General features: G+C 44.5%; 2 protein-coding genes across 6 annotated transcripts; one reads left to right on the top strand and one right to left on the bottom strand.

The window, feature by feature from the left end:
• Window positions 1-2787: 2787 nt before the first annotated feature.
• Window positions 2788-17940, bottom strand: setd1ba (SET domain containing 1B, histone lysine methyltransferase a). Of its 3 annotated transcripts, XM_076886480.1 has the most exons (19): window positions 15668-16438; window positions 15258-15409; window positions 14911-15009; window positions 14350-14620; window positions 13343-13464; window positions 11866-12954; window positions 9509-10228; window positions 8758-8931; window positions 8576-8669; window positions 8276-8484; window positions 8098-8179; window positions 7658-8002; window positions 7390-7521; window positions 6236-6774; window positions 5809-5976; window positions 5598-5723; window positions 5362-5481; window positions 4884-5021; window positions 2788-4777 (listed from the first exon to the last, which is right to left on the bottom strand). In XM_076886480.1, the coding sequence occupies exons 1-19, from the start codon at window positions 15726-15728 to the stop codon at window positions 4604-4606; spliced, it is 4815 nt and encodes a 1604-aa protein (XP_076742595.1). In that variant the 5' UTR covers window positions 15729-16438; the 3' UTR covers window positions 2788-4603. The 3 variants fall into 3 exon arrangements, with proteins under 3 accessions (XP_076742595.1, XP_076742594.1, XP_076742593.1); XM_076886479.1 differs by lacking the exon at window positions 15668-16438 and adding an exon at window positions 17854-17940 and having other exon boundaries at window positions 6236-7521; XM_076886478.1 differs by having other exon boundaries at window positions 6236-7521.
• A 9-nt stretch (window positions 17941-17949) lies between these two features.
• On the top strand, window positions 17950-24456 carry rhof (ras homolog family member F). Of its 3 annotated transcripts, XM_076886483.1 has the most exons (7): window positions 17950-18211; window positions 18581-18627; window positions 19510-21865; window positions 22090-22177; window positions 23157-23266; window positions 23596-23730; window positions 23975-24456. In XM_076886483.1, the coding sequence occupies exons 3-7, from the start codon at window positions 21737-21739 to the stop codon at window positions 24137-24139; spliced, it is 627 nt and encodes a 208-aa protein (XP_076742598.1). In that variant the 5' UTR covers window positions 17950-18211; window positions 18581-18627; window positions 19510-21736; the 3' UTR covers window positions 24140-24456. The 3 variants fall into 3 exon arrangements, with proteins under 3 accessions (XP_076742598.1, XP_076742599.1, XP_012771538.1); XM_076886484.1 differs by lacking the exon at window positions 18581-18627; XM_012916084.5 differs by lacking the exon at window positions 17950-18211 and having other exon boundaries at window positions 18542-18627.
• The last annotated feature ends 187 nt before the right edge of the window (window positions 24457-24643 follow it).

The raw sequence follows: 24643 nt of genomic DNA, 5'->3' as shown, positions 1-24643 counted from the left end.
AAATCCTATTTGCTGCTGTTGTTTTTTTGTTATTCCTCATGCAAAAAGGTTTCAGTATAGGTTAAAGTATGTGGCTGAACTGTGGTCAGCAATAAATGGGGAAACATGCCAGCCGACTCACACAGGTGTAGAATATATGGTGATCATGGTCACCACTGTGACAACATCCATGTGACCTTAATCATCTACCAAGTCTGGGATGTAAATCTCTCTAAATTTAGCATTTCAGGCCTTTTATAACACAAGCAAATAAATGCAAATACTCCACCAAGCAGCTACCTGCAGCTGGGCTCAGACGTTTGCATCCAGTCACCGTGGACATGATTGTCATGATAATTTTGGACCTTTATTTATTTGACGTCAGGGTGGAATGATTGTACAGCATATGTCATTAATGGTTTTAATGGCAAGAATTAGGTGCACGTGGCTGTATTTTATTTTTTTTAGATCTTCTTGAGGCCACACAGTCAAATTATATACATACATTCATTTAAATCTTTTAATAAGAGGTGCTAAAGGTTCTACAGTGTCCTTTAACTTGGCATGTACATGGCCTGTTATCTTCTCATTAGGGATTATGATTGACTACAACTAGTAGTTTCTCTTTGCCAGCATAGAAAGGATTTGTTTTGACTCACTGGATAGGCCGATGCTCCGAGCAATAGGACAGTCCAAGAACCTCAGTGAAGGTGTAAGAAGCTGAATTGTAGATTTACACAAGTTGGAAAGGTCTCTTCCCTGCCATGACCGGGAAACTGCTGAAACAGCATTACTGTCACCAGCCTGAGAGGCTGCTGACGCCTTCAAAGTCAACTAAAATCTGCAGCTGCATCTGCACCTGCCCGCATCGTGCTCTGGGGCTGTTTTTGCCAGTGGTACTGGTGGTGAAAAACTACCTGCGAAATCTTCAACTTCATGTCAAATCAACAGCTAGATGGTTGAAATTTTGATACAGGGAACCAGTCTCACATGAAAACTGTGAAACTGTGAAAACCTTGTGTGCTCAGTTCTTGTTAAAGGCGTAGGCTGTACAATCATTCCACCCTGGAAACAGAACAACTCCACGAAATCTTTAACAGCAACAAAATAACCCTGAGCTTCATGCCCATGATTAGTGAGTGTAAACTCCTGAGCACACCTGCACATCATCCCCAATAATGGTAAAATGTAAATATCAGTTTTTCTTTCAGCTTTTATTTTCTAACTGCCCTTTTCATAAGGATTAGCAAAAGAATCAAAGAAAACATTTTAAGACGATCTGAGCTGCAAAGATGACCGGCAAAGCAAGACAGCACAGTTGGAGTGACAACGACCAACCAATCAGATCCTGTGTTTGATTTCGCTAAGCAGATGGCGACGAGTGCGACTTGGGCTCCCATGCTGTCTAAGCTCGCTCTCTGAGCCCAGCCTCCCCGCTTGTGGTCACACCATCCTCCTCCTGTCACGGCCTTAGGGCGGCGCGCGCACACAGGGAGACCACACTGTGAGCCTTTTCTGTCTCCCTGGGGACTGTGTGAATGTGAATCCAGGCTTCTGCAGATTTTCACTGCAGATAAACACAAAAGCTTCTAAATTCACTGATCAAACACATTATTAATCCCAACTACAGAGAGGAGGGTTGGAGCACTGAATCAAAGTAGTTGGAGTCTTGCTTTGACAACTCGTTGGTTTGGTGAATGTTTTATTTTAAAAAAAAAAAAGCCTTGGAAAAAAAATCTAATGCCTTTTCTGGGGTTTATTTAGATGAGCTTCACTACAATGCTTCTTCTGCCAGGGTGCTGTACTCGCTGTCAGCCACAGTCAGATCTGTTGGAGCAGTCATGGATGAAAGGGCACCCTCTACCTCTAACCCTCAGGCCACAAGTCCCATGCATGTATGTTGACTTGCCATTTGCTCATGGAGAATTGTGACTGACCCCTCAGTGAACTGACGCAAGACCTGGTTTGGACTAAAAGTCTCTTTGCGTTCATGTTTGTGTATATAGCGAGAGAGAAAGTCAGCATGTTGACAGTTTTAATTTGAATTGTTTTAGAGTCAGGTTGAATCACCTATGGTCACGTGAAATTTAACAAACCTCTCCCATAAACAATTTGGCTCCTCTCTGCAATCCATCCATCCAATGATCCAGCAAATTCAGGGTTATGTGGTACAGCCTGGGAGGTCATCAGTCCATCGGAGTTTGAAAATGTGAATATTGTTCAAATCGTCAGTAATACATTCATAGGAGCATTCAAGAATTTGGGAGTTGAAAGTGGCTCGACAGTAGCAGTGGAGCGCATGATGAGCGTAAGCAGAATCCCCCCACCTGTAGTATTATGAAACCTGCACTGAGTCGCATGATTGATGCACTGAGTCGTCCTGCTGATGCAGGCGGCAGCTGATCAATCAGCTGCCGCCTGCATCAGCAGGACGATCTTCATTCCATCAGTCGTATTTCTATCTCACATCGTGCAGCCTCAGGAATAACAAACCACCAGCGTTTATGGATGTATGCAAAAATGCTTTATTTCCATTTTTTCTTCCTTTTTCATACATTTGTTGTATAATAAATAGACAGGAGAAACAGGCTGACACATCAGTCCTCTTCTCATGCCGATTCTGCACCTTTCTTTTCTCCACACCGCAAACTTTTCATAGAATTTACAACAGAAAATTAAAAAAAAACAAAAAACCCCAAAGCTTGACACAAGCTGAATTTCCTGCTACCAGCTCATCTAATTCTGATAGATGTCTGAGCTGTGTTTATGTAGCAAATCCCAGGGAACAAAAATATATATATATTTATATATATATATATATTTATTTATATAGTATTCACAGTTACACTATTTACACATATTAGGATTACAAAGCAAATGGGCAGAAAAATGAAGACGTTTCTACAAGAAACAATCTTTCTAAAGGGAGGTGGAGACTCGTCCTGTACACAGTGGACCTTTTTTTTTTTTTCTTTAAATAAACAACCTTTTAAACCATCAGATTTCTTTTACAGATCCCTGAAAATACGTTTGTTTGTCTTTTTAAATACTCAGTCTTTTGTGAAAAACAAAGAGAGAGAGAAAGATGCATTTTAAAAGTTGTGAAGATGTATATAAAAAAAGCATTAGATCTTCTGTACAAGTCATTTACAATATGAACATCACTGGTGGAAAAAAAAATCTCCATTTTCAATTTAACTGAATGAAAAGCAAAATGTTAGACTTGGTCTTAGCGGGAGGACTGAGTGGGTGAAAAAGGGGGCGGGGGGGGGGGGGGGGGGGGGGGGACGCATAAGTGCGAGCCCCGAGTGCATTCACAAGTTTGTCTTTTTCATTGCGATGAGTTTATAAAGAAAGAATCGGCTCTCTTCTGCCTCGCGGGGAACATTAAACACTGGTAGTATAACGAGGACAGAAATCTGTGAGCACACAAACACGAGACGGTGAACCCAGATAGAAAAAGGAAAAGAAAAATCCTCCATCAGCCAAAAACAGGAAGCATTTCTGTGCACATCCATGTTAACGCATCTCTGGATTCCTCGGGTTAAACAAAGACAGTAATGCATTCATATGGCACTTAAAATGAGAACTAACTACTCTCTCCACAGCTGAAAACTTGTACCTTCACTTGCTCTGGAAGTAGACAGGACTTGATTAATCTTTAGTCTTTCTTGCTCTGCATGATTGGTTGGCTTTTTCCATGCTGCGACCCACGGAAGGGGGGGGGGGTGTGTCAGTGCACTCACAGTCTCGCGCTCTATCCGGACATGATAACGAACACATTCACACACGAATATAGTGTCTTTGAAGTAAGAAGAGAACCTAAACGAAACCGCAAAACACTGGAATATCATCAATACAAAGTTTGAACATCTTAATTAGCATTTTTTTTGCATAAACTAAGAGGAAGCAGCATGATCCGTCGCTGGCTGGTGAGAGCAGGAGATGGTTGGATATTCCAGATTTTGCAATGGTAAGCTTGATTTTTTTTCCTTTTGTTTCATTAGTTTGATTCACGTCCAGGAAAACCACCCGCGTGGAAACGGCACCGTCTGCCATCCGCCTCTCTTCCCACAAGTGGGGAAGAGGGTGGCGTTTACCTGGTGGGCTTGTGCGTCTTAACAGTGTTAGTGAGCAGCTGAACATGAGAGTCTGTGTTGTTTCTATGTACCACGTGTGGTGTGGGTAAAGCTTATGAGACAAATGAGAAAAAAGGAAGAAGAAAAAAACAAAAGGTGTAAAACTTGTACGAGCCAGGCGTAGAAGCAGCCACGCTGAAATACTGTCCGATGTTGAGAGGAGGGGAGGAAACGCTGCACCCGCAAGTCAAGTGTTTGCACATAAAAAACTAGAAGTTTTCTTCTTCTTCATTTTTTTTTTTTTAATTTGTATGTTAAGAGCACCATAATTCGTAAACAATCTAGAGTTAAATATGTGAAGAGGGCCAGACAGGTAGCTGAACTCTGTCCGGGTGACTTGCCGGTTTTCTTCTCCTCACTCCCAAACAAGCGTTCCTTCTTCAGTTCCTCCTGATCCGAGATTTCAAGCACGGAGTTTGCGCCGAGTTTGGGGCGAGCTTAGAGAGAAGCTGGGGGAGACCTTTCTTTCTGACCCCGACTTGACGTTAATTCAGCGTTCCCCGACAGTTCTCTGCCCCACACAAACAGGGGATCTTCTCGTCCTCGATGGGGAACTTGTAGTCGTACGTGATCTCCTCGTTAACGTTGATTGGCTGCCTGGAGTAGATCACGATCTTCTTTTGAGACTCCACAGTGATGACCTTCGCATAACAGTTAGGCTGCAAGAGGGAGGAGAGGGGGGGAAAAAAAGAAGGGCATAAGAACAAATTTTCTTTTTTATATTCATGCTGCTAAACCTTTTTCCCCATGCAGATGTTGCCTTACATTGCAGCTGTGATTGATGAAACGAGCAAAGTTGCCACACTTCGTGGCGTCTATGATGGTGTCGTGGTCGACACGGAACATGTAGCTGCTGCCGATGCCCTCTTCTTCATAGCGTTTCTCCCTCATGTCCGCGATCACCTGCCAGACAAGAACGTCAATCATTAGATGGTATGTTAATACTGCAGATATCTGCTGACACCCCGTGAACATATTAACAGCTTCACTCCTTAGAACCACTGGTGAAGAGCTTAACAACCTAACCCTCTGGCTTCTGTCAAGTCACAATTGTTGGTTACCTGGACTAACCTGAGGAAAGGTTACTTTCAGTGGTACTGAAATTCCTCATGATGCACTATTTCTATACTGTAGGTTAATCAGACACATGTGAATCACATAAAAGTAGGTTAAAAACAAAAAACTGTTTACATACATGCAGAAAGAAAACCCACATTACACAAACCAGCTGTCTGCCTCTCACCTGTCTGATGTTCTGTCCCACATATTCGATCACCATTTCATCAGCAGCGATGGGCTCCATGGCGAACAGACCCCAATCATGGATGTGTGATTTGCAGAATCTGATCTTCTTCTTACGGAACTGAAACAGACAAACACTTGGGTGTCACAGGAAGTTTGATAACATTTTAAAGTGTCTGCTGGTAAAAACTGTAGAGTAAGGCAACCTCTGCACAGGTTCTCCTGCATAATATTTACCTTCAGCTGGTTGAACTTGAGCAGGTCGCTGTCACACGCAAAAGAGGACAGCAAGCGCCGCTGCTCCGAACGCCGCTCCGAGCCAGCTCTGGTTGAGGCGTGGACCTGCGCAGGAATACTCATGCCCTGCAGAGACAGAGAGAAGCTAAACGTGTTCACCCACAGCAAGTTTTTGTTACACACACCATCACAATCCACACGTCCTGCCCACCTGTGTGTCAACCGGCGGCTCCTCCGACTGCAGCCGCGTGCTCTGAAGGTACTTGATCTTGTCCTTCTTGTCGATCTTGTAGTATCCCTCGCTTCGCGCGCAGCCCGTAGCATGATCCCTCATTCCGTCATCTCGCCTCTTTTTCTTCACTCCAGGGATGCTGGTAGGTGCAGGGAAGTCAAGGAAGGGACTAAAAACACCTTGAAAATTATTCCAGAAAGCCAGAAAAATCCTTGAACCCTGACTCAAAATTTGCCAACTTCCTTTTTTTCACCACCAGAGGGTGCTGCTGTTCAAAATACAGTGCAATACAATTTCATTTACAAAAAAAGAAAGAAAAAAACCTTTAATAAGAACTTTTATGTTGTTTCTCTCTGTGATATAAATTAGAGACTTGAGCATCGACTTTTGAGAATGAAAGGATATGAGGATGGTTGACCCAGAGCGTGTCGTTGAGCCAGTCGTTACCGTTGTCCTGCTGGAGCATCTTGTCGTAGGTGATCTGCAGAAGCCGTATGTCCTCCTCGTCTATGCCTTCGTTCCAGATGTCATACAGGATGGTCATCTCCTCAAAATCAGAGCGTCGGGTGAAGTATGGCCGTGGAGGCGTGGTGACAGGAGACAGGCTTCCCAGCAGGATCTCATCCCAGGGCCGCCGCGCCCTTCGTGCCGGCTTTGAGACCACAGTGGGTGCTTCGTCTTTGTAGGTCAGGAAGTTGTCTTCATCAGGTAACACCGTCTGAGGCTCCACTTCTCCTTCCCGGAAGTCCAGGCTCGAGTGCTTGGGGGACTGTGCACAGATCGTCTGTACAGAGAGAGCTTCGAGATGTGCTTCATCAGGCAGATGGATGGACTCGGATGAGAGCTCCAAAGACTCCTCAGCCGCAGAAGCCGCTGGCAGCTTTTTGCTTCTGGGTCGTCCAGGTTTCTTCTTCAACGGCGTGACATCGGACGGCACAGGGACATCTAGAGAGAGACCAGTAGGTAGATCTTCAGGGATGCTGACTGAGTGCTCTGTGCCGGCTGCCAGGACCTGGCCTGGCACAGCGCTGATGTGCGGCTCCTTAAAAACTGGTCTATCATCCAAGCTCTCCAAGGACACTTTCCTATTAATTGCTGCAGGGTCAGGGAAGACAGGGGCGAATGTTAAGTCCCTTCCTGGAGTACGGGGCACTCCAGCGCTAAGGACAGGGGACTGAGCAGGGTAGGAGAAAGGACTACCAGGGATGTGAGGGGAACTAAGCAACAGACTGCTGCCCGTGAGCGGAGCATCACTGCCTGGTGTGTTGGGCACTGTGTCGGTGCTCTGGGATTTACCCAGACTTCGGGCACGCTCCATGAGGTCCCTGCCAGGCGTGCGGGGGATATCCTCATCTGTTGGGAGCCGGGGCCGCTGAGGGAAGTCGGGCAGGGGGCCTGGAGGCGGATGGAGAAGGGATCGGCCTTCTATTGCCGGGTGAGGAGGGAGAGGGAGGTGCATTACAGATGCGGAGGCCGATTTGGGGAGACCCATGCTTGAATCTAATTGGGAGGAAGCTAATCGACCAGGGGTGCTGGCTACATCTTCAGGCTCTGCTTTACCTTTTGCTTTTGTCTCCTGGTCACTGTCAAACAGGACGCCTGTGGGAGTGGGTGGCCGAAGATTTGCTACAATCTCCTGATGTTCAGACTTCACTGCAGGAATGTGGCTGTCACTGATGTCTCGCTCTTGGACTGAAAGACAAGAAACAGTTTTTTTCCCCCCTTCTCTAATTTTCATTTAACCTCTGACAGCATCATTTTAAAAATTAGAAATGCTTTTTGTTGAAGTGATGCACGCTAGACTACAGAAATGGGAGCAAACATTTACCAGGGATGTGTTGAGGTGACGGTGGCTTCAGGTCCTCTGCTGACGGCTCCTCAGGACTAGGAGGTCTGCGTATCTGCTCCTCCTTGACCTCTGGGAGCGGTACTGCAGGAGAGCTCGGAGGCTTAGCTTCTGTTTCTTCCTCCTCGTCCTCCGAAGATGAAGATGTAGAGGATGAAGTAGATGAGGAGGTCGCGGCATCTTTGCCGTCAACCTCCGCATCTTCTGCTGCCTCCCTTTCTTCCTCATCGTCGTCTTCCTCTTCCGAGCTTAACCCGTAGCCAGAGGAGTCAGAGCTTTCTGACGAGGAGTCTGAGCTGGCCTTGGAAGAAGACGAACTCTCAGCTTCTGTAAGAAAAGAGGCAAAAACAAATGAATAACTACTGGAAACGCATTAAAATAAATAAAGCCAACCAGCTGTTTCTGTCAAATATCTGAAGTACCATCATCAGACGAATCTGAAGAGGAGCTTTCACTGGATAAGTCTCCCTCATCTTCACCTTCGCCCTCCTCATCACCACTCTCCTGGAAGAAATCAGAACGAAAAGGTTTATGATACACACAAAATTTCTGTACACTTGCTGCTTTTTCCCCCCCCCTTTCATTTTGGAGGCGACTTACTTTGCCAAGCGACAGCCTCTCCGCAACCTCCATTTTAACAGGTTCTTCCTCCCTGTCAGACAGCGACTCTTCCTTCCCTGAGGTGTCCACCTCCTCCTCTCCCTCACTGTCCAGCTCAAGCGGTCGAGAGTGGCGTCTCTTTGCCGACGTGCCGTCGCCATCCAGTTTGGAATCATCTGAGGGGAGCTCAGCTGGGTCTCGTTCCCGGTCTGACAGAAAATTACCAAAAGATAAATTGGGTTTTGAAAGAGAACTGCACGCATGGAGGACCGAGTGAGAGTGTAAACGGTGGAGGGTTACCTTCGTCCTCCAGTTCGTCGTCCACAGGCGTGGAGGGTCGGGCTCGTTTGTTGTCGCCTGCAGCTGCGGCCTCAGGAGGGTCCTTCCGTTTGACCTGAGCACGACATGCACCATTTTAAACACCTGGTGCATATGATGCTTCCTTCTACAGTTCAGTAAATAAAATTTAGAAATCATGATACCTTGAAGGAGGGTAAGCGGATGGCCCCTCGCAACCCGATTCCTAGGCCCATACCCTCGTAGCCCAGCCCCTCACCCTTGTTCCAGTTCTCAAGGAGACTTGAACCAATCGTCTCTTTGGGTTTAGGTCTCTCTTCTTCTTTCCCTTCTGCGCCCTTTACTGGAGTCAAAGATGCCTTGGAAAGAAAGACGTCAACTAAATGAAACCCTGTGTTTCTCATTACCACGAACAGCAAAAAGTAGCTCAGTCAGATTTCCTCAGTGATCAAAGAAAAGGGATTTTAAATTACTTCTTCATCCTCTGTTTGTTTTATCCAATCAGGCACAAAAATGCAAATGAATTAAGTGATTTTAAACAACAAAAAAATAATTAATTTACAAGATGAAACGCGTGACCTCTTCAGCTGTTCTTGCATTCATAACAATTCATTACCACATCAGATGAATTCATTATGACGCTTGTCAAAATAATATCTCGTATTAATGCAAATCTCCTCGTTGTGTAAGCACGCCGGACCACAAACAGGAAAATCAGCTGCAAACGTGCCTTTTTATTACTCTCCTTAATAATCTTGAAACGCATCACGTGATCCAACATTAATGTCACTGCAGTCTGTGGCCTCTGGTACGTAGAATTAATTCATATCCTATGGATCTAATTTTATTTCACTATTTAACTGATCGTAATTCAAAACTAGTACAATAAGCAGTCAGTACATGCAGATTTTCCCGCTGGAGCTCTTGATAGCTTACCTTAGCAGAACGTTCCTTCTTATCCCACCAGTCATCGAAGGCCCTAAAAGCCACAACCTCCACCATTTTGCGGTTCAGGTCGCGCTTCATGATGGCCTTCAGCTCTTTGACAATGACCAGGAGCACGCCATCAACAGTGGCCTTGTGGGGATCTTCTTTTTTAGTCTCATATCCAGGAGGAGGAACGGTGGGGTTGAACTTTGGTAAACTGGGATGCTGCCATTGTTGTCCAGGTGCCCCTGTGCTGCCTGCAGGTGTAGCACCCATGGAAAGAGGTGCATAGGGTCCCCCGAAAGGTCCGGAAGCGCCATTGTCCATAAAATGTGGATAGGGATAGGGCCCTCTGGTCTGAGCCATGCGACTCAGCATCTGCTGCTGCATCTGGAAGGACATCGGAATCGTGCTCCACTGCTCCCACCGGAAGCAGCTCATCAGATCCATAGGCACCACCGGCATCGGAGGGTAGGGACCCATGGGCGGCAGCATGGGGTGAGGCACTCCGGTATGGGCGGCCAGGTGAGGGGCCAGGGGGTGATGCGCGATGGCAAAGCCGGCTTGGTGGGACAGGGGGTGGTAGCTGGAAGGATGCATGGCCATGGTCTGCATCGGGGACACGGCAGAGTTCACGACGATGCCTTTGCCACACTCTCCGCTTGTGATCGGAGTCCCGGGCATCTCATCGTCTGAGATTTCCATATCCTCTCCCGATGACTGTTGACCCTGTGTGGAGACAGGACAGCCTGTCAGGACTGAACAAATCTGTGCAATCCCCTGCCCTTTTTCACCTGACACCTGAGTAAATGTTATTTTCTTATGAAGACCTTAAAATGAGGTCAAACTATCAGACTAAAAAAAACCAAAAAAAAAAACCAAAGCAAAATGAATATACCTCGACTTGAGAAATGTGGCAGCCCCTTAAATATAAACAGCGCTGGGCATTGTGTGGAAATGTTTGAGATGTTTGAATAAAACATAATGATAGTAAAGGGATGATTTCTTGGGATACACCACTTTAAAAAACAAAAATGAACAAACAACAACAACAAAAACACTGGTTTTGTAATGTTACATTTGTCAACATTTAAAAAAGGAAACCCTACAAATCTCAGTAGGCATTCAGTGCCAACTCTCTTTTATTGCCCTCACTGATGTGCTACAGGAAAACTTCAGACTGTACCAAATATTATCTTGGACTCACAGCACCTTCAAAATAAGAGCACTAAATGATTCTACACCTGGTCTGAGTTCAAAGTTCAGTCACAGTCAAACACAGCCGACCCGAGTCTTCGATCAGCGTGTTACCAAACCGAGATGTTTGCTTAGGCACCGAACTAAAGCGCCGCAGTGCAAAACACAAATGCAATACTCTGAAAAACATCTGAGCACTGAACTCTCATCTGTTCTGTTTTATTTCATAAGTCTCAGCTGCTGCAGAAATGAAACCGAGCAGGGAAAGCTCAGCATGGGAGTGGCGTTGTTACCCAAATGACCTGTTTGTACTGTTTGCTTTGCGATAACTTGAAATATGAGAACAGAGACGCCTCGGCCAATCCTGACTGTCAGGCTCAGCTAAACCAGGAAATGTGGCGTGCTGAAAGGGGCCAACAGCCAAACCGTGCTTTTCGTCCATGTGAGCGTGTGCTGCGAGTGTTAGAAAGAGGAAACAAGAGTGTTCAATTCCCCAACAGCAGAGAGGCTGTTATTCTTCCTCGCAGCACGCTGTGTTGAAACGCAACCTGACAGGCCAGACGGTGCTACTGCGACTTTAAAACAAAGAGAGGTGGTTTGTCTTCCCATGAATGCGAAGGCATTTGTAAGGCTGCACCGAAAGCTTTTTCATTCATAACTTGCTGCAACTCTTTTATCTGCGCCTGACAAGGAGTGCGTGTGCGCACATGAGGCAAACAAACACGCTTCCTCAGAAGGTTACAGGTGCTTTATTCTTCATTTTTCATTTGCAGAAAAATAAAGAAAGAAAAATGCCAGTGGTAAACTGGAGGAGCAAACACCTTTTTGGTATGGCCCCTATTTTTTTTTTAAAGCACGGTTTGCTGTGAAACCGGAATTTCCTTTACAAAGCAGAAGAAGAAAAAGAATGAAACAAAAGGGAAGGTTTACTACTACCGCCGCACACTGAAACTAGACCCGACTTCCTGAGTCCTCTGTGTAACTGTCATTCACAGCTGTGCGTAAACATCAGCACCGCGCTTCCATCAACTTAATCAGTGCCATTAATGAGAGGTAATTGAAGCAGCACCTGTGCGCCGTTTCTTGTCAAATGTGACAAGCATGGAGGTAAATATGGCGCTATTTGGACACAAATATCAGGGAATTAAGAAAATAAATATTTGCTTTACCGTGTCCATTTTCTCAGCGGGAGAGTGGCCTCCAAAAGATCCTTCTTTCTCTTTCTCGTGGACAGGAGAGCTGATTCTCTTGATCAGTGAGGCAGTCCCGGGAATTGGCTCTTCATCTTCCGAGTCCGGCAGTGGCGTGGGGCTGATGTCCTCCAAACCTGTGCTGGAGGGACGGGAATTTTGCTGACCACCTTGAGAGCCACCTGTGTAAGGAGGGATCGGGGATAGCTGCGAGGACGAGGAGGAAATCGGACTTCCCTCCATTCGCACCTCGTTGTCCGAGTCCCGCTCGTCCAGGAACGGCAGCAGTTTTGTCCTTTTCTCCTTGAGCAGCATCTCAATGCGAGAATCCAGGCTGTTCCTCTCTGGATCCAGAATGGGGGAACCGGGTGAAGGGCAGTGCTCTGGTGTTTGAGGAGGAGGGGTGGTTGGATGAGGAGCGGGCTCTGGTGGAGGAGGCTCCGGGATTGGAGGAGTCTCTGGTCGCTCCTTGGCGGGCAAAAAGTCAACAGCAGCCGTCAGGGGCGGCTCTGGCGGTCGGAGGTATTCACCCTCCCTTTGGGCTGGGTGATGGAAAGCTGGCTCTGTTGGAGGGAACGCAGGGGGCAAAGGGGGCTGGTAGGGTGAGAAGGCGGACTTGAAGTTGGGTGTAGCGGGGGGAGGCGCTGTGTAGTTGAAAGAAGTGGTGGAAGGTGGAGGTTCAGGTGGTGTGAGCTGGTGCTGTTTGAAAGGAGGCTGCTCAGGCGTACTTCGATACATGTTGCTGCGATACTGAGGCCTCTCCGGTCTCCGGTTGTACGCATCCTGAAATTTACTCTCGTGTCGGCGAGATTTGTAACCTCCGGAGCTCTCAGGACGGCTAGATTGGTAGGCAGGCGTGGACTGCCGACTGGAATAACTAGAGTCCTGAGAGAAAGGCGTACCAGCCTGACGCGGGGTATGAGGGGTTCCCTGGGATTGTGGCGTATCCTGTCTTAGGCTGGAGTAGCCGGTCTCCAGGGTCAGGGGGGTGGAGGAACTGCTGGGCGGCAATGTTCCTCCCCCAGCAGACACGCTGCTCTCTGATAACCTGCGGATGGGCTCGCAAGCCTTAGAGGACACAAATATGAAATTGTTAGAGGCGAATTCTAATTTGGGCATTTTCTTGAGAACATCTTTAGGTTCGAGAAGATTCTTTAAATCAGTTTCTCAAACAACTAAAGCAAGTAAGATTTTTTAAAATCAAAATAGCAAGCTGGTGGCACAGCAGTGTGAGGACATCTCAAGATACAAAGCCACAGGTTTGCCTGACTTTCAGTTAAGTTCCTGCTCAGGTGTATCTTGAACCATTTCTACAAAGCACAATAAAGCATCTACACAAGAGTGTGCAACAGTTCCTCCAAATTGACCTTCAACAAACTAGCACAAAACTACTACTGAATTACTATTTTACTCTTAACTGCACAACCTAAGCTTTATTTCTTTTTGTTTTTTTTACCAGTAAGGCTTCTGCCAGGCTTCGAGGGGAAACTTCTCTGGCCTCCTCTCCACCAACAGGCAGCGTGCGTGGAGTGTAGCTGCCATTCATCAGGAGCTGGAAGTACCTCAGGCGATTCTCACCTGCAGAACAGTAAACATGTCTGGGTCTGATGCCAGGTTTACAAAGCCAACAGACTTCATCGGGCATCATTTAAGTGACAGTGATTATTCTCCAGTAGCTGAACTCCAAGCTAAACATTTTAAAGCAACAACTTGTGCTTATGGAGGGGGGTTTGCAAACTAATATGATGCATTATTATTTGTATCTGCAAAAGCATCATTATGTTCTGGGATAAATACCACTGATCAGCATATTTTAATTTAAAAAAGCATGCATTCCTTTAGCATATTGATCAAAAAAGCAAACCCTAACTGCACTTCTTAAAAAGACATCAATCACACTTAGGGAAAAAAAATCCATCAATTTGGGGTAATACTTTAACATAAAGACATTACTACGGACAATGAAAACAGTGCAAGCTGTGAATCAAAATATTTGCCAGTATTTATAACATTAAATAATAAGCAAAACTGCTAAAGTGGTATGTTACGATGCGTTCAAGCTGCAGTTTTGCATCAGTAAAAAAAATAACAAGACAGAACATGCATGGACTTGGAATTCAAACAGTGTTAACAACAGAAAAACTAACTTCTTTTCTTAGTTTTAAGTTAAATGCAAACAATTTAAAGTACAGAGGACTCGGACAGATTGGCTTGTGTTTGTTTGCAGGTCTGAAATTATGCACAGTGGGAGTGCACAGCACCGTCAGCTCTGGACTTGTGGGAGCAGGCTTATATTCAATGAATGAATTCAATTATCCACGTAACCAGGCAACGCACGTAAATATGCACACGTGAACGCTGTCACTCTAAAGGTAACACTCGGCTTGTCATATTTCTGTGCTCCCGACTCTTATAACACATATGATTCTGATTTTTTTTAAGCAAACTTAAGCTCTTGTTTACCTTTCGGGTCCAGCTCCACGTGGATGATGTTTCCCATAACAGACGTGTTGTGAAGCGACTGCACGGCCACTTTGGCGGCTTTCACGCTCTCGAAAACAACTTTGGCTATCCCCAGGTGCTTTTTGTTCTTCGGATTGTACAGGATCTCGACCTCCTCGATTTCTCCGAATTTTTTGCACATGTCGGTAAGAAATCCTTCCCTGATATTGTCGTTGAGCCTGGCGAAAGTCACCTCCTTTGGAGGCACGGGGCCGATGTAACACTCATCGATCTGGAAGAAGAATGACAGGAGTTAATGTTGCACCGCGTGTGTGGAGGGTCATTTCTGACAGCTGAGATAACAACTGCTAGGAGAAGTTTCAAAGATCGCGTTGATGCACTCGGTCGAGTCCGTAAAAGCAGACATGCATCAGAGCAGAGCGTATTATTTTGGTCACCGACAGGCACATTTTCACTTCGCATCCCGGAGATGAGTGAGAGGGGGGTGTGTCTGCAACTTTTGACAGCACCCCGTATCCGCAAGGAAAAGTGTGGCATCGATCTTCAAGCCAGAGTGGATACCTTAAATTTTGGCACCGGTAGGTCCGTCTCTTTGTACTTAGTCCACAGACGACCGATCCTGGGGTCTCGGACGATGTCCACCGGTGGTATCCCGGGGTTCTGTGGGAGAAGAGGGGGGAGACACACACACAATGCCGTTATCCATTCACAGCTCCACACGCTACTAACTTGTTGCAAAGTTGTCCTGCGTCGGTGAATCAACACGAACACCTCCGGGCACCGTGTTCAAGATGCTGAACGTGCCCGTGACAAACCCACGGCCAGCACAGCCACATTGTAACCTATCATGGAGGTCGGCTACTCGGTTACTATTGTAGCCGCTCCGCCGCGTCAAATGCGGCACTTACGGGCATGCTGAAAGTCTGTCCATCGTAGCGATACAGTTTGTGAGATCCCTTCTTAAGCGCCGGGTCGATTATCAACTTGTAACTTCTCCAGTGGTGACTCCGCTTCTCCGCTGAGCCGCAGACGGGATGACTGTCCATGCCGTTCGCCAAACCTGAAACGACAGGCAGCGACAAGGAGAGGAGAGCTAACGTTATCGGGAGCCAAGCGCTAAGCACGGTTCTCCTACCAGCAAAACCTCCCCCCTTTCCACCCCTTCCAACACTTTAAAACAGCCAAACGTTACAGATGCATGACTTCGGTGGCGGGGGTAACCCCAAGCGAGAGCGAAAAATGGGATCTAGTGTATATCCCACTTACGGAAAACAGGCATTAGGAGGGCTGGAGAAAGAGGAAAAAAGAACAAGCTTACTTGAACTCTGCTTTCTGCCATGGTCTTCGTTCAATCTGTTCCTCTCCCCTGGCTTGGACATGGTTCGTCCGATCGGGTGTTGTTCTCTTTGTAATTGATGAAAAGACGAAATCGCTTTCCTTTCGCCGCTTACATTACATGATTTAGCTTAAAGAATACTGCCTCCTTTTCGGCGAGAGCCAACACATATTGTGTGCCTCTGGTCTGTAGCTGCTTGTCTCTCCCACAATACACCGCTAGGCTTGCCCACCTCCAACGGCACTTTCGTTACAAACTTGCCTCCATGGCCGCAGCTTATTTAACGCTGCATTAGCCTAACAATAAAATAAACGTGTTTTTAGGCAGGCCACGCAGAAACGCTCCCATTTATATCCGCGACTAAATGAGGTCTGGCGATAGTTTAGTGTCTCACAAATCCTCTAAACGACATAGTGTTGAATCTACCGGCTGTATTTACCTAACTGGCAAACACAAGACAGACACAGGGGGTAATATCTTCTTAACTGCCACTAAAGGGCTAATAAAACTGCTTTGGTGGCGAGCTTTTCTGTGCGGTCTTGCGGGCGTTTGTACATTCAGGACATGTCGGTTGATATGTTAGGGTAAAAGAGTCATTACGGCGACACGGCAATAGGTGATGGCGGCTAATATAAAAAATGTCAAACACGGGAATTGGAATTTTAATACGAACACTCGCATGTCTGGCAGCTCGATTTCGCTACCCGGCTATATAACCGTTGGAACGCGGCGGTTTGTTTGGTTACAGCAACAGACTAGTGCCAATCCGTCGCCTATGTTCCCCATTTGTCCTCTTTTTAAAAATTATTAATGTTATGCTAGCATTTTTTTTTAAACGGTGGCGCTTTTATTTATATAATACTAAACCTGACTGTGCTTCTCTTAGTTTGTAAATTATTTCAGTGGAGGTGCGTTGCAATCGGACTAACTGGGTTTTGTTTGACATTGCCTGGTGCTGTTTGCAGTGCTCGGGCAATTGGCTGGTTAACAGCGGTAGCTCAACGAGCCAATCAGAGCGCAGCAGCAGAGGAGCCGTCTGCTATTAGAGGCACGGCTCAGGAGTCCTTCAACAGAGAGCAGAGAGAGGGGGCTGAGCGCTCTCGGCAGCCATTTTCCTTAAACAGGACTCAATGGCCTATATGGGTTTCCTTTGTTCCAAAGGGATCTTACATTTGATTTCCTCATCTCTCACGGACTATGATAAAACTATGATTGCTCCTTTTAAAGGATTGAGAAGAAGGAAGAGAATGTGCTGGATGCAATTACCCCGTGACATTTTGAGCCTTTTTTCCTCTGCCTTGGAATCCATCTTTGTCTTAACTAGGTCATGGCACACCCATATAACAGTATTTATATTTCTTAAGTGAAAAGAAACCAAAAGTGTTGTGAATAAACAGCTTTATGCTTTTGGAGATGTTTAAAATGATAGAGGTTGGGGTGGGGGAAAAACACAAAGTGACAAAATGTGCAATGGCAGCTTGCTGGCATTGCACTTATGGCCTTGTAGGATATGAGTTGCAATGAGTAAGTTCAAGTCTTTTATCATAATTTATTTTTAAATTTAACAAATTAATGTAAAATGTGAGGCATGCAGTTAATGTTATTAAAAGTATGTCTGTCACTTTTGTCTACTTGAGCTATGTGATCACATAAAAATGCTGCAGCTTTATTGTTTAAAAAAATATGTCCACTGGCATGCTGACATTAAAACATACAAGGCTAAAGGTGCAGGGTTTGTAACATCAGTGCTCCTCAAATGACTGAAAGCAGGCCACGGAGACCTAATGGCCGCTTGTTAAATAGTTTGTTGACTGATAATCCATTTGCTCTGATTAACAACGTCTCCCACTTTTCCTCTCACAACAGCAACGCTTTAAACACCCTGGTGTCTCCTGTTGTGTCCTGTACTGCAACTGTGGAGACAGCTTGAATCGACTAGGTTTGTGCTGTCCAACTAAGAAAGCCAAATGTGCAATTGTCGACTTGACCTTACTTCAAGGGCATAATTTAAATTTAGAAAGAAGCCCACTTAGGAAGTCCCCCATCACCACCACCATTTTTAATTATTTAATTTTTTTTCCAGCTTCTACAGCGATTTTTTTTCCTTTTAAAAACACAACCTCAGATTAAAGAGATGGAGGGAAAACTTTCAGGCTGAAAATATTTACCTCAGCAGTTAACAGGCCTAAACGCAGGGGCAGGAGGAATGTTTTCAGCTCCATCTTCGGATCCTCTAATAATGGCATTAATAAGGGGTGGGAATGCGTCTCCTGAAAAGGAAGGAATCCATTAGCACGAAAAGATAGAGCTCTTTTGATAACTTTTTTTTTGATCAGTGGTAGCTTTGCCTCTCTCAGCCAGCGAATATGCATCTTCAAGCATCATCTGTGTGGGCAATATGCAAAACCATCTCTTCTCTCTCCCTGAAGACAGGATTGCAGTCGATAATAGCCTCTCTTGCTTTTTTTCGACATTTCTAGCTGATCTACACTTCACTTAAAACTGCAAGGATAATGTTTTGGACAGGTAATGGATTTTTGAGCTATTTCACTCAATTTGCCAGCTTTATGTGTCTACATTAAATAGTCTCATAAGAGAGCAGACATCAAAGAAGCAGTTGATACAAAACGACGTCAGCGTAATTGTTTAAAAAAGGGAAAAATGAGTAACTGTAACCCACATTTTTAATGATATTGCAAACTTACAGGCAGTATTCAAAACATGTAATCCAAGTCTTAAACGAGCCACCAAAAAAGAATCTTATGGGAAGAAATCTTGTGTTTTTTAAACTGCTTCTTCCCCCTCTCCAAACAGAGACCTTTTTAGTGGTATGTAGGCAACACTTGTTCTGTGGTTTTCTCTGCTGTTCTCTGTCTCAAAATGGCTTCTTTACAGACAAAGGAGAGCACTGTGCCGTGAAAAAGCTGCTGCGCCATAACTGGGTGAGGCTCAGGAGAGCGTTTTTTTTTTTTTTTTTTTTTTTTTTAATCCGAGGGTAATTTCAACTGGAAGTAACCACAATAAGCGCCACTGGGGGGTGATTTATTTTTTATTTATTTAATCCAAAATGGTGGCTGCTTTTACACGAATATAAAAAGAGAAGAAAAGACGACAACTGCGTGTGAGGAAGGAAACTTTCATAAAACCGGCGTAGTCAGGCGGTCGGTTGCTAGGCTGACTCGCGCCGAGAGCTCGAGCGCATTCGTTGGAACCCCCTCCCCCTCCTACACACAGTTGCCATATAAGGTCACGAAGAATCCACTGCAGCGACAGCTCTGTTGTTTGGTATCTAGGCGAAAATAGCACGCAGCGTGCGCGTGATCTCTCGCTTCAAAGTCCAGCGGATCAACGGCTGCTTTACCAGATTAGACAAACATGACATGAACCTCTTTTTTTCGGTGAAGGAGTTAAATATACAGAAGGGGAGGGTCTTTATTCACGTACGTAAAATGGAAGGGGGCGCGGGGGGTCTCTAGATACACCTCTTTAGTTAAATGGTGCAGTCTTTCTCTATGTGTCAGTGTGCGTGTCAGAGGCCTGTTTTTCTTGTTATCAACTGCCGGCCCTAAGCTGCCGGGCGCGCGCATTCAGGTCACAGGGCTTCAATACCCTCCCCCCCTCTCTCTATGTTAAGCTTGTCCTTGCTCACAGCCAGCCCACGGTTACGGCATGTAGAGGGTTTTATGGATATGTTTAAAACAAACAACATAAAAGTGAAAATGTGACATTACTTTAGAGATGGATTTGCGATTAAATCGACACCCATTTGGTTACTTATAGGCCTTTTCTTTTTCTTTTTTCTGTTGTTAAAAAAAAAAAAAAAGCTTCCCGAGTGGGTTGTGCCCGTTCAGCGCTGCCGCTGACAGTCTGGAATATTCCACACAGAGAAGACTGGCCTTTTTCCCCTGCAGGACAGCTGTCTCTTTCTCTTCGGAGTGATAATATTTTGACAATTGTTCTTTCTTTATTAACTGATGAAAATGGGCTGTATGCGTGTGGATATGTAAGGACAATTTAATATCCTTTTAAGCCATATGTTATACTGCCAGTTACACCTTGTAAGTCAATCAAGCACTTTAAAAAATGTAACTTATTCAACATATTTCTTTTAAAATTTATTGCGCTAAATACTGTACAAAACTGACAGGTACACTGCTGTGTCTATTTTTTATGGCTTTTTGTACTTTCAGCTTTAAATCCCGACGGACTGAATCAAATCAAACATTCCTCGGAGTCGTGTTTTTCATTATTTATGGGCACAGTTGGCTTTTTCAAGGATTTTTTCCCCCTCTTCCCCGTGCAGAGATTGATTGGTACTGTAAAGGGGGAAAAAAGCCAGATTTCTTCTTCTTAGCTCTTAAATATTTGCATATGTAGTGTATTGCTGTACTATTCCACATAATGATCTGTAACATACTCTCATTGCAAGTTTTATTACCTCTTGGCTGTGTGTGTGTGTGTTTGTGAGATGATGAAATAAATAGACTATGCATTAATTTTATTGTTTTCTTTTTATGGAAACTAAAAGGAGATTTTGTTGAATTTTTGGGCCCATCCTTAAAACTGTGCCTTAGCTGTGATGACACAATATATGGCATGTTTCACATGCTGTGGGGTGAGATTACTGGAGGAATTTTGAGTAGAAACACGTTTATCTTGTGCCAATTTATTCACATTTTAAGAATAGAATTTTTGAAATGGAGGAAGGGTGTCAGCCTTTTCTCTTAAAGGGACAGGTTGTTCACATTTTCAGCACTTCCATGATCCAGCTAAACATATCATTAAACATCCCTGGGTTTAATTTGACTTTTTAGTCCACGTCAGCATGTTTAAGTGTTTGGCGTTTTGTGATCATATATGGTTGTTCCCTGTGATCTGCTCTCTCCCGACACCCACAGTCACTGATAACCAATCATCTACACTGCCGAATGAAACACGTTCCCAAACCTGCTTTCTCACACTTTCTGCTGTGTTTGTCTTTTAATATCTAGCCACGTCAGTGTTTAGCTCTAGTTTGTAACACTCACCCTTGTGACAAGAAAATACACCCAAAACACTGGAAAATACAAAAATAAACTTTAAAAAAAATCCTCACGCCCTTGAAAAGATTCATCACATTATAAAAAAAAAGACCAAAAAAACCCCACATCCATAAACTGCACCCTGGGAAGAGAGAAAATAGTTTGTCCTGATGGTACCATCTGTGATGTCACAGCAGAGAAGCATTACTCACATCCTGCTGAGGACTCAAAATGATCACATGGTACAGAAAACACTTTAATTTTAAAGTAATATACAGTTATTTTGATCTAATCTGGAAGCGCTGGTGCTCAGATGCTCTGTTTTCTGTTTCAGATATATTAAATATTCTACCTGCAAGCTGCTTGCATGCTTCCTTAAGGTTCCAACTGTTATATCTTTCCAGCCTGACAGTGGAAAAGATAACCAAAACAGGCTTTTTACCTGGAAAAAGCTCACATTTAGATGGGTGCACCCAGTGACCCACTCAGTCTCACCAAGACAATGCTTCACACCTCCACAGGCAGGAGTCTAGAAACCTCTGTAGTGACAGCTGTCAGCGTCAACAAAAACCTGCTGATCCTGCATCAGTAGGATCAGCGTGAAAAGTGAGCATTTCTCAGTGTTATCCCTCGCACACACACGCCACACGGTCAGTGGGGGCAGTGCTTCAGACTGAGTACCCACCCAGAAAATGAAATACGCAAACACATTGCGGTAGAGGAAGTAGGAGCAGCCAGACTCAGTCGCTTCACATGTGTAATTCGGCGAGAGAGCGGCATGCTTTCAGTGAACAGGCTCATAATAGGAGAGGAGAGAAGTGGGGGGTCAATTGGAGGCAGACAGTGTGACAGGAACAGGAAGTGGTGAGCAGAGTGAGCTACCTGGTAAAACATGAGGCTTGGCTGTTCCTCACTCTGCCTGACACTCCCTGTAAATCATCTCAACCATTCAAAAAATAGACTCGCTAGGCTGTGTCATGTATTTAAGTTAAATCTGGAGGGAGCACCTGCGTGACACTTTGGAGGCGAGATGACACAAAACGGTGCCGGGAGCGGCACCACGAAAAAGGGAGATGAACTTAAAATTGTAATTGTGGGAGATGGAGGCTGCGGGAAAACATCTCTTCTGATGGTTTATGCCAAAGGTGATTTTCCAGAGGTAAGAAGAGCTCCCATGTCACTTTTCACTCATCACAGCTTTCTGAATTTATGAACGCAGTTCAGATGTGTGACTGTAACCTGTCACACCCAGCACTGTAAGCTGCCTTTCCAAAGATTAACGAGGCACACCTCTGAAACACTTCAAATCGGTATAAATGAAGGGATAAACATGACACTGTCTCTTAAAGTTGGAAATCTTTCTTTTTTGTGTGTCAAAAACAGAAGTATGCACCTTCAGTGTTCGAAAAATACACCACGACTATCACTCTCGGAGGAAAAGAGATAAAGCTCAACCTGTATGACACAGCCGGTAAGACAAAAAAAATAAATAAATCAATGATCATCTCTGTGATTCAGGGTTCTTTTCTTCACTTAAATTTCACATTGTATGAGAAGACATCAGGGTTTATTTTTTAGCTCAGAGGCCACATTATTTGTCCTCTGGGTGGAATAAAACAGAAGTATTGTATCTAATCTAATGTGATTATCAAGCGAGTGGAAGAGAAACACCCTTTTATTTTTTTGCTTTTTAAGATATTAAAGTTCAACCACACTCCCATCTTGTGAATTCGGTTGTTATCTTCGTGCTCTGAGAAACACTGTAGAAGGAAGTAGTAAAGGTTGACGCTCATGTCAGAGCATCATCATCATGATATTTCAGGAACTGTCTAAAATATAAGTGTACTAAGCAGCTGTTAATATGAGGGTTTTTTTATAGGGTAAATAAACCAAACGAAACACCTACAATCAAGTAAATATCCAAAAACTTGACTGGAGTCTCAGATTAGACCCTCAAAACATTTTATGGACTAATTTTATGTATTTTTGCTTTGTCAAACCATTTAAATATATATTAATAACAGTATTTTATATGTTTTGAAACAGAGCACGTATGGCCAGCTGTACAGCGTCGACTTGCTAGTACCAAAATTAGATTCGTAAAGTGGTCAGCGTGACTCAAAAGTGACAGTTTTAACACATTTCCATGTTATCTGAAGAGCTTTTTTAAGAAGACATTTCATTGTCAGGAAAAGCCACGGCAGTCTGGTCTGTCAGCTTATCTGCTGTAGGGTGCCTTACATCAGCTGCAGAGGAAACTGAAGCCAGGATGTGGTTTCTTATAGCCACCACAAACTTTGTAGCATTTTTATGTTTAGACTGTTGCATTTAAAGCAGAATATTTGTTCTTTTGTTTCTTTAGACGCACACACAGAGTTTTGTAGCGTATGGGCGTATTCACACTTCTACATTTATCGGCTAACCCATATTTCTTGCCCTTCTCCTTTCAGGACAGGACGACTATGATCGACTGAGGCCACTTTCGTACCAAGAAGCTAATCTGGTTCTAGTCTGCTTTGATGTCACAAACCCAACCAGCTATGAGAACGTCCTGATAAAGGTGATCCTTTTCTATTTTACAATAAGTGTTAACAATGAGCCAAGTTACTCATGCAGGCACAGGAATGTCGCCAAACGTTCTTGTTTTTTTGTTTAAGATCCAGTTTACGATTAATCATTAATCGCCTGGTATGTTGGTGCTGCCTTGCATTGTCTCGTATATTATTAACTCTTATGTTGTGCAAGCCTTCATGTGAGCAAGGATTACAATACAGGACCAATCAGTGCTGCAAACAAACAGAGTAATGCCAAATAATTCAAAAATCTAATAGGGGAAATAACAGACATGTACTGTATCACACCGTTAAACTCCCTATTCTGTTTGCCTAGTGGTACCCAGAGGTGAAGCACTTCTGTCGGGACACGCCAGTCATCCTGATTGGCTGCAAGACTGACCTCAGGAAGGACAAAGAGTGTGCCAGGAAGCTGAAGGCTATGAATCTGGCTCATGTCACTTACATGCAAGTAAGAAGCGAACCATGCAGACGTTCACCGATCTCTGTAAACATGTTTTCACTGATGTTACAGGATACAAGAGCATGCACGCTAACCAGAACCCATCACCACATCTAAAAGCTACAGAGTTCCTTCAGATACATGTTTTTTCCTTCTTCCTTTACTGATCGTTGTCTTCGCAGCTTTACAGTCTAATTCTTGCTTTTTTCTAAAACTTGCTTTGATTTTTGTTCATTTTTTTCCCCTCACCCAGGGTGAGGAGACTCGCCAGCACATGAACGCAGAGCTCTACCTCGAGTGCTCGGCGAAGTATCAGGAGAACGTGGAAGACGTTTTCAGAGAGGCAACGAAGAGGGCTTTGGCCTTCAACCGAAAACAGAGGAATAACAAGAGGAAGAAGAAATGTATCATTTTGTGAAAGTTTTTTTTTTTTTTAAAAAGGACAAAAAGCCACAAGAACCCTCTTCTTCAGTGAGACAGATTGTGCTCAGTGTCTTGCAGAGATTGAAAGTTGGGGGCCTGCACATGATCCTTCAGTGTTACAAGGAAATGAGTGATGACACAACAGGAAAGACAATTTTGCAAGTTGCAACGTGGAGCTTGAAACACCCTCTTTTGGAGGGTTTTACTTTCATATGTTATGTCTGGTATTTTTATGTATTTTCTTCTTCCTGAGGAATTTTGTACTCTCTCTACTTTTGTACTGTTATTTTACCAAAAACATATTTATTGGAGGCACCGAGTTATTGTTTGTATTGTGATGTAGCTTTTACAATCTAAAGGAGTGAAGGAGAAGAAAAAAAAAAAAACAAAAACCAAAAAACCCAACTCATGACTGTTAGGTTGTTTTGTGGCCGTCAGTCTGAAGCATGACTCTTAGCTTTACCAATAGCGCCCACTAGAGTTGAAAAACCATAACGCG

Source organism: Maylandia zebra, linkage group LG7 (assembly GCF_041146795.1).
Source record: "Maylandia zebra isolate NMK-2024a linkage group LG7, Mzebra_GT3a, whole genome shotgun sequence".
In the NCBI taxonomy this organism is placed as follows: domain Eukaryota; kingdom Metazoa; phylum Chordata; class Actinopteri; order Cichliformes; family Cichlidae; genus Maylandia; species Maylandia zebra.
This window is presented reverse-complemented; position numbering and strand designations above follow the sequence as displayed.

Coding starts and splice junctions, on each gene's coding strand:
- setd1ba (XM_076886478.1), bottom strand. CDS start 15,728: ATGTCCAAGCCAGGGGAGAGGAACAGATTGAACGAAGACCATGGCAGA. Junction 8,932..9,508: donor AGAAGGAACGTTCTGCTAAG/GTAAGCTATCAA, acceptor TTTCTTTCCAAG/GCATCTTTGACTCCAGTAAA. Junction 5,977..6,235: donor CGCTCTGGGTCAACCATCCT/CATATCCTTTCA, acceptor GACTTCCCTGCA/CCTACCAGCATCCCTGGAGT.
- rhof (XM_076886484.1), top strand. CDS start 21,737: ATGACACAAAACGGTGCCGGGAGCGGCACCACGAAAAAGGGAGATGAA. Junction 21,866..22,089: donor CCAAAGGTGATTTTCCAGAG/GTAAGAAGAGCT, acceptor TGTCAAAAACAG/AAGTATGCACCTTCAGTGTT. Junction 23,267..23,595: donor ATGAGAACGTCCTGATAAAG/GTGATCCTTTTC, acceptor CTGTTTGCCTAG/TGGTACCCAGAGGTGAAGCA.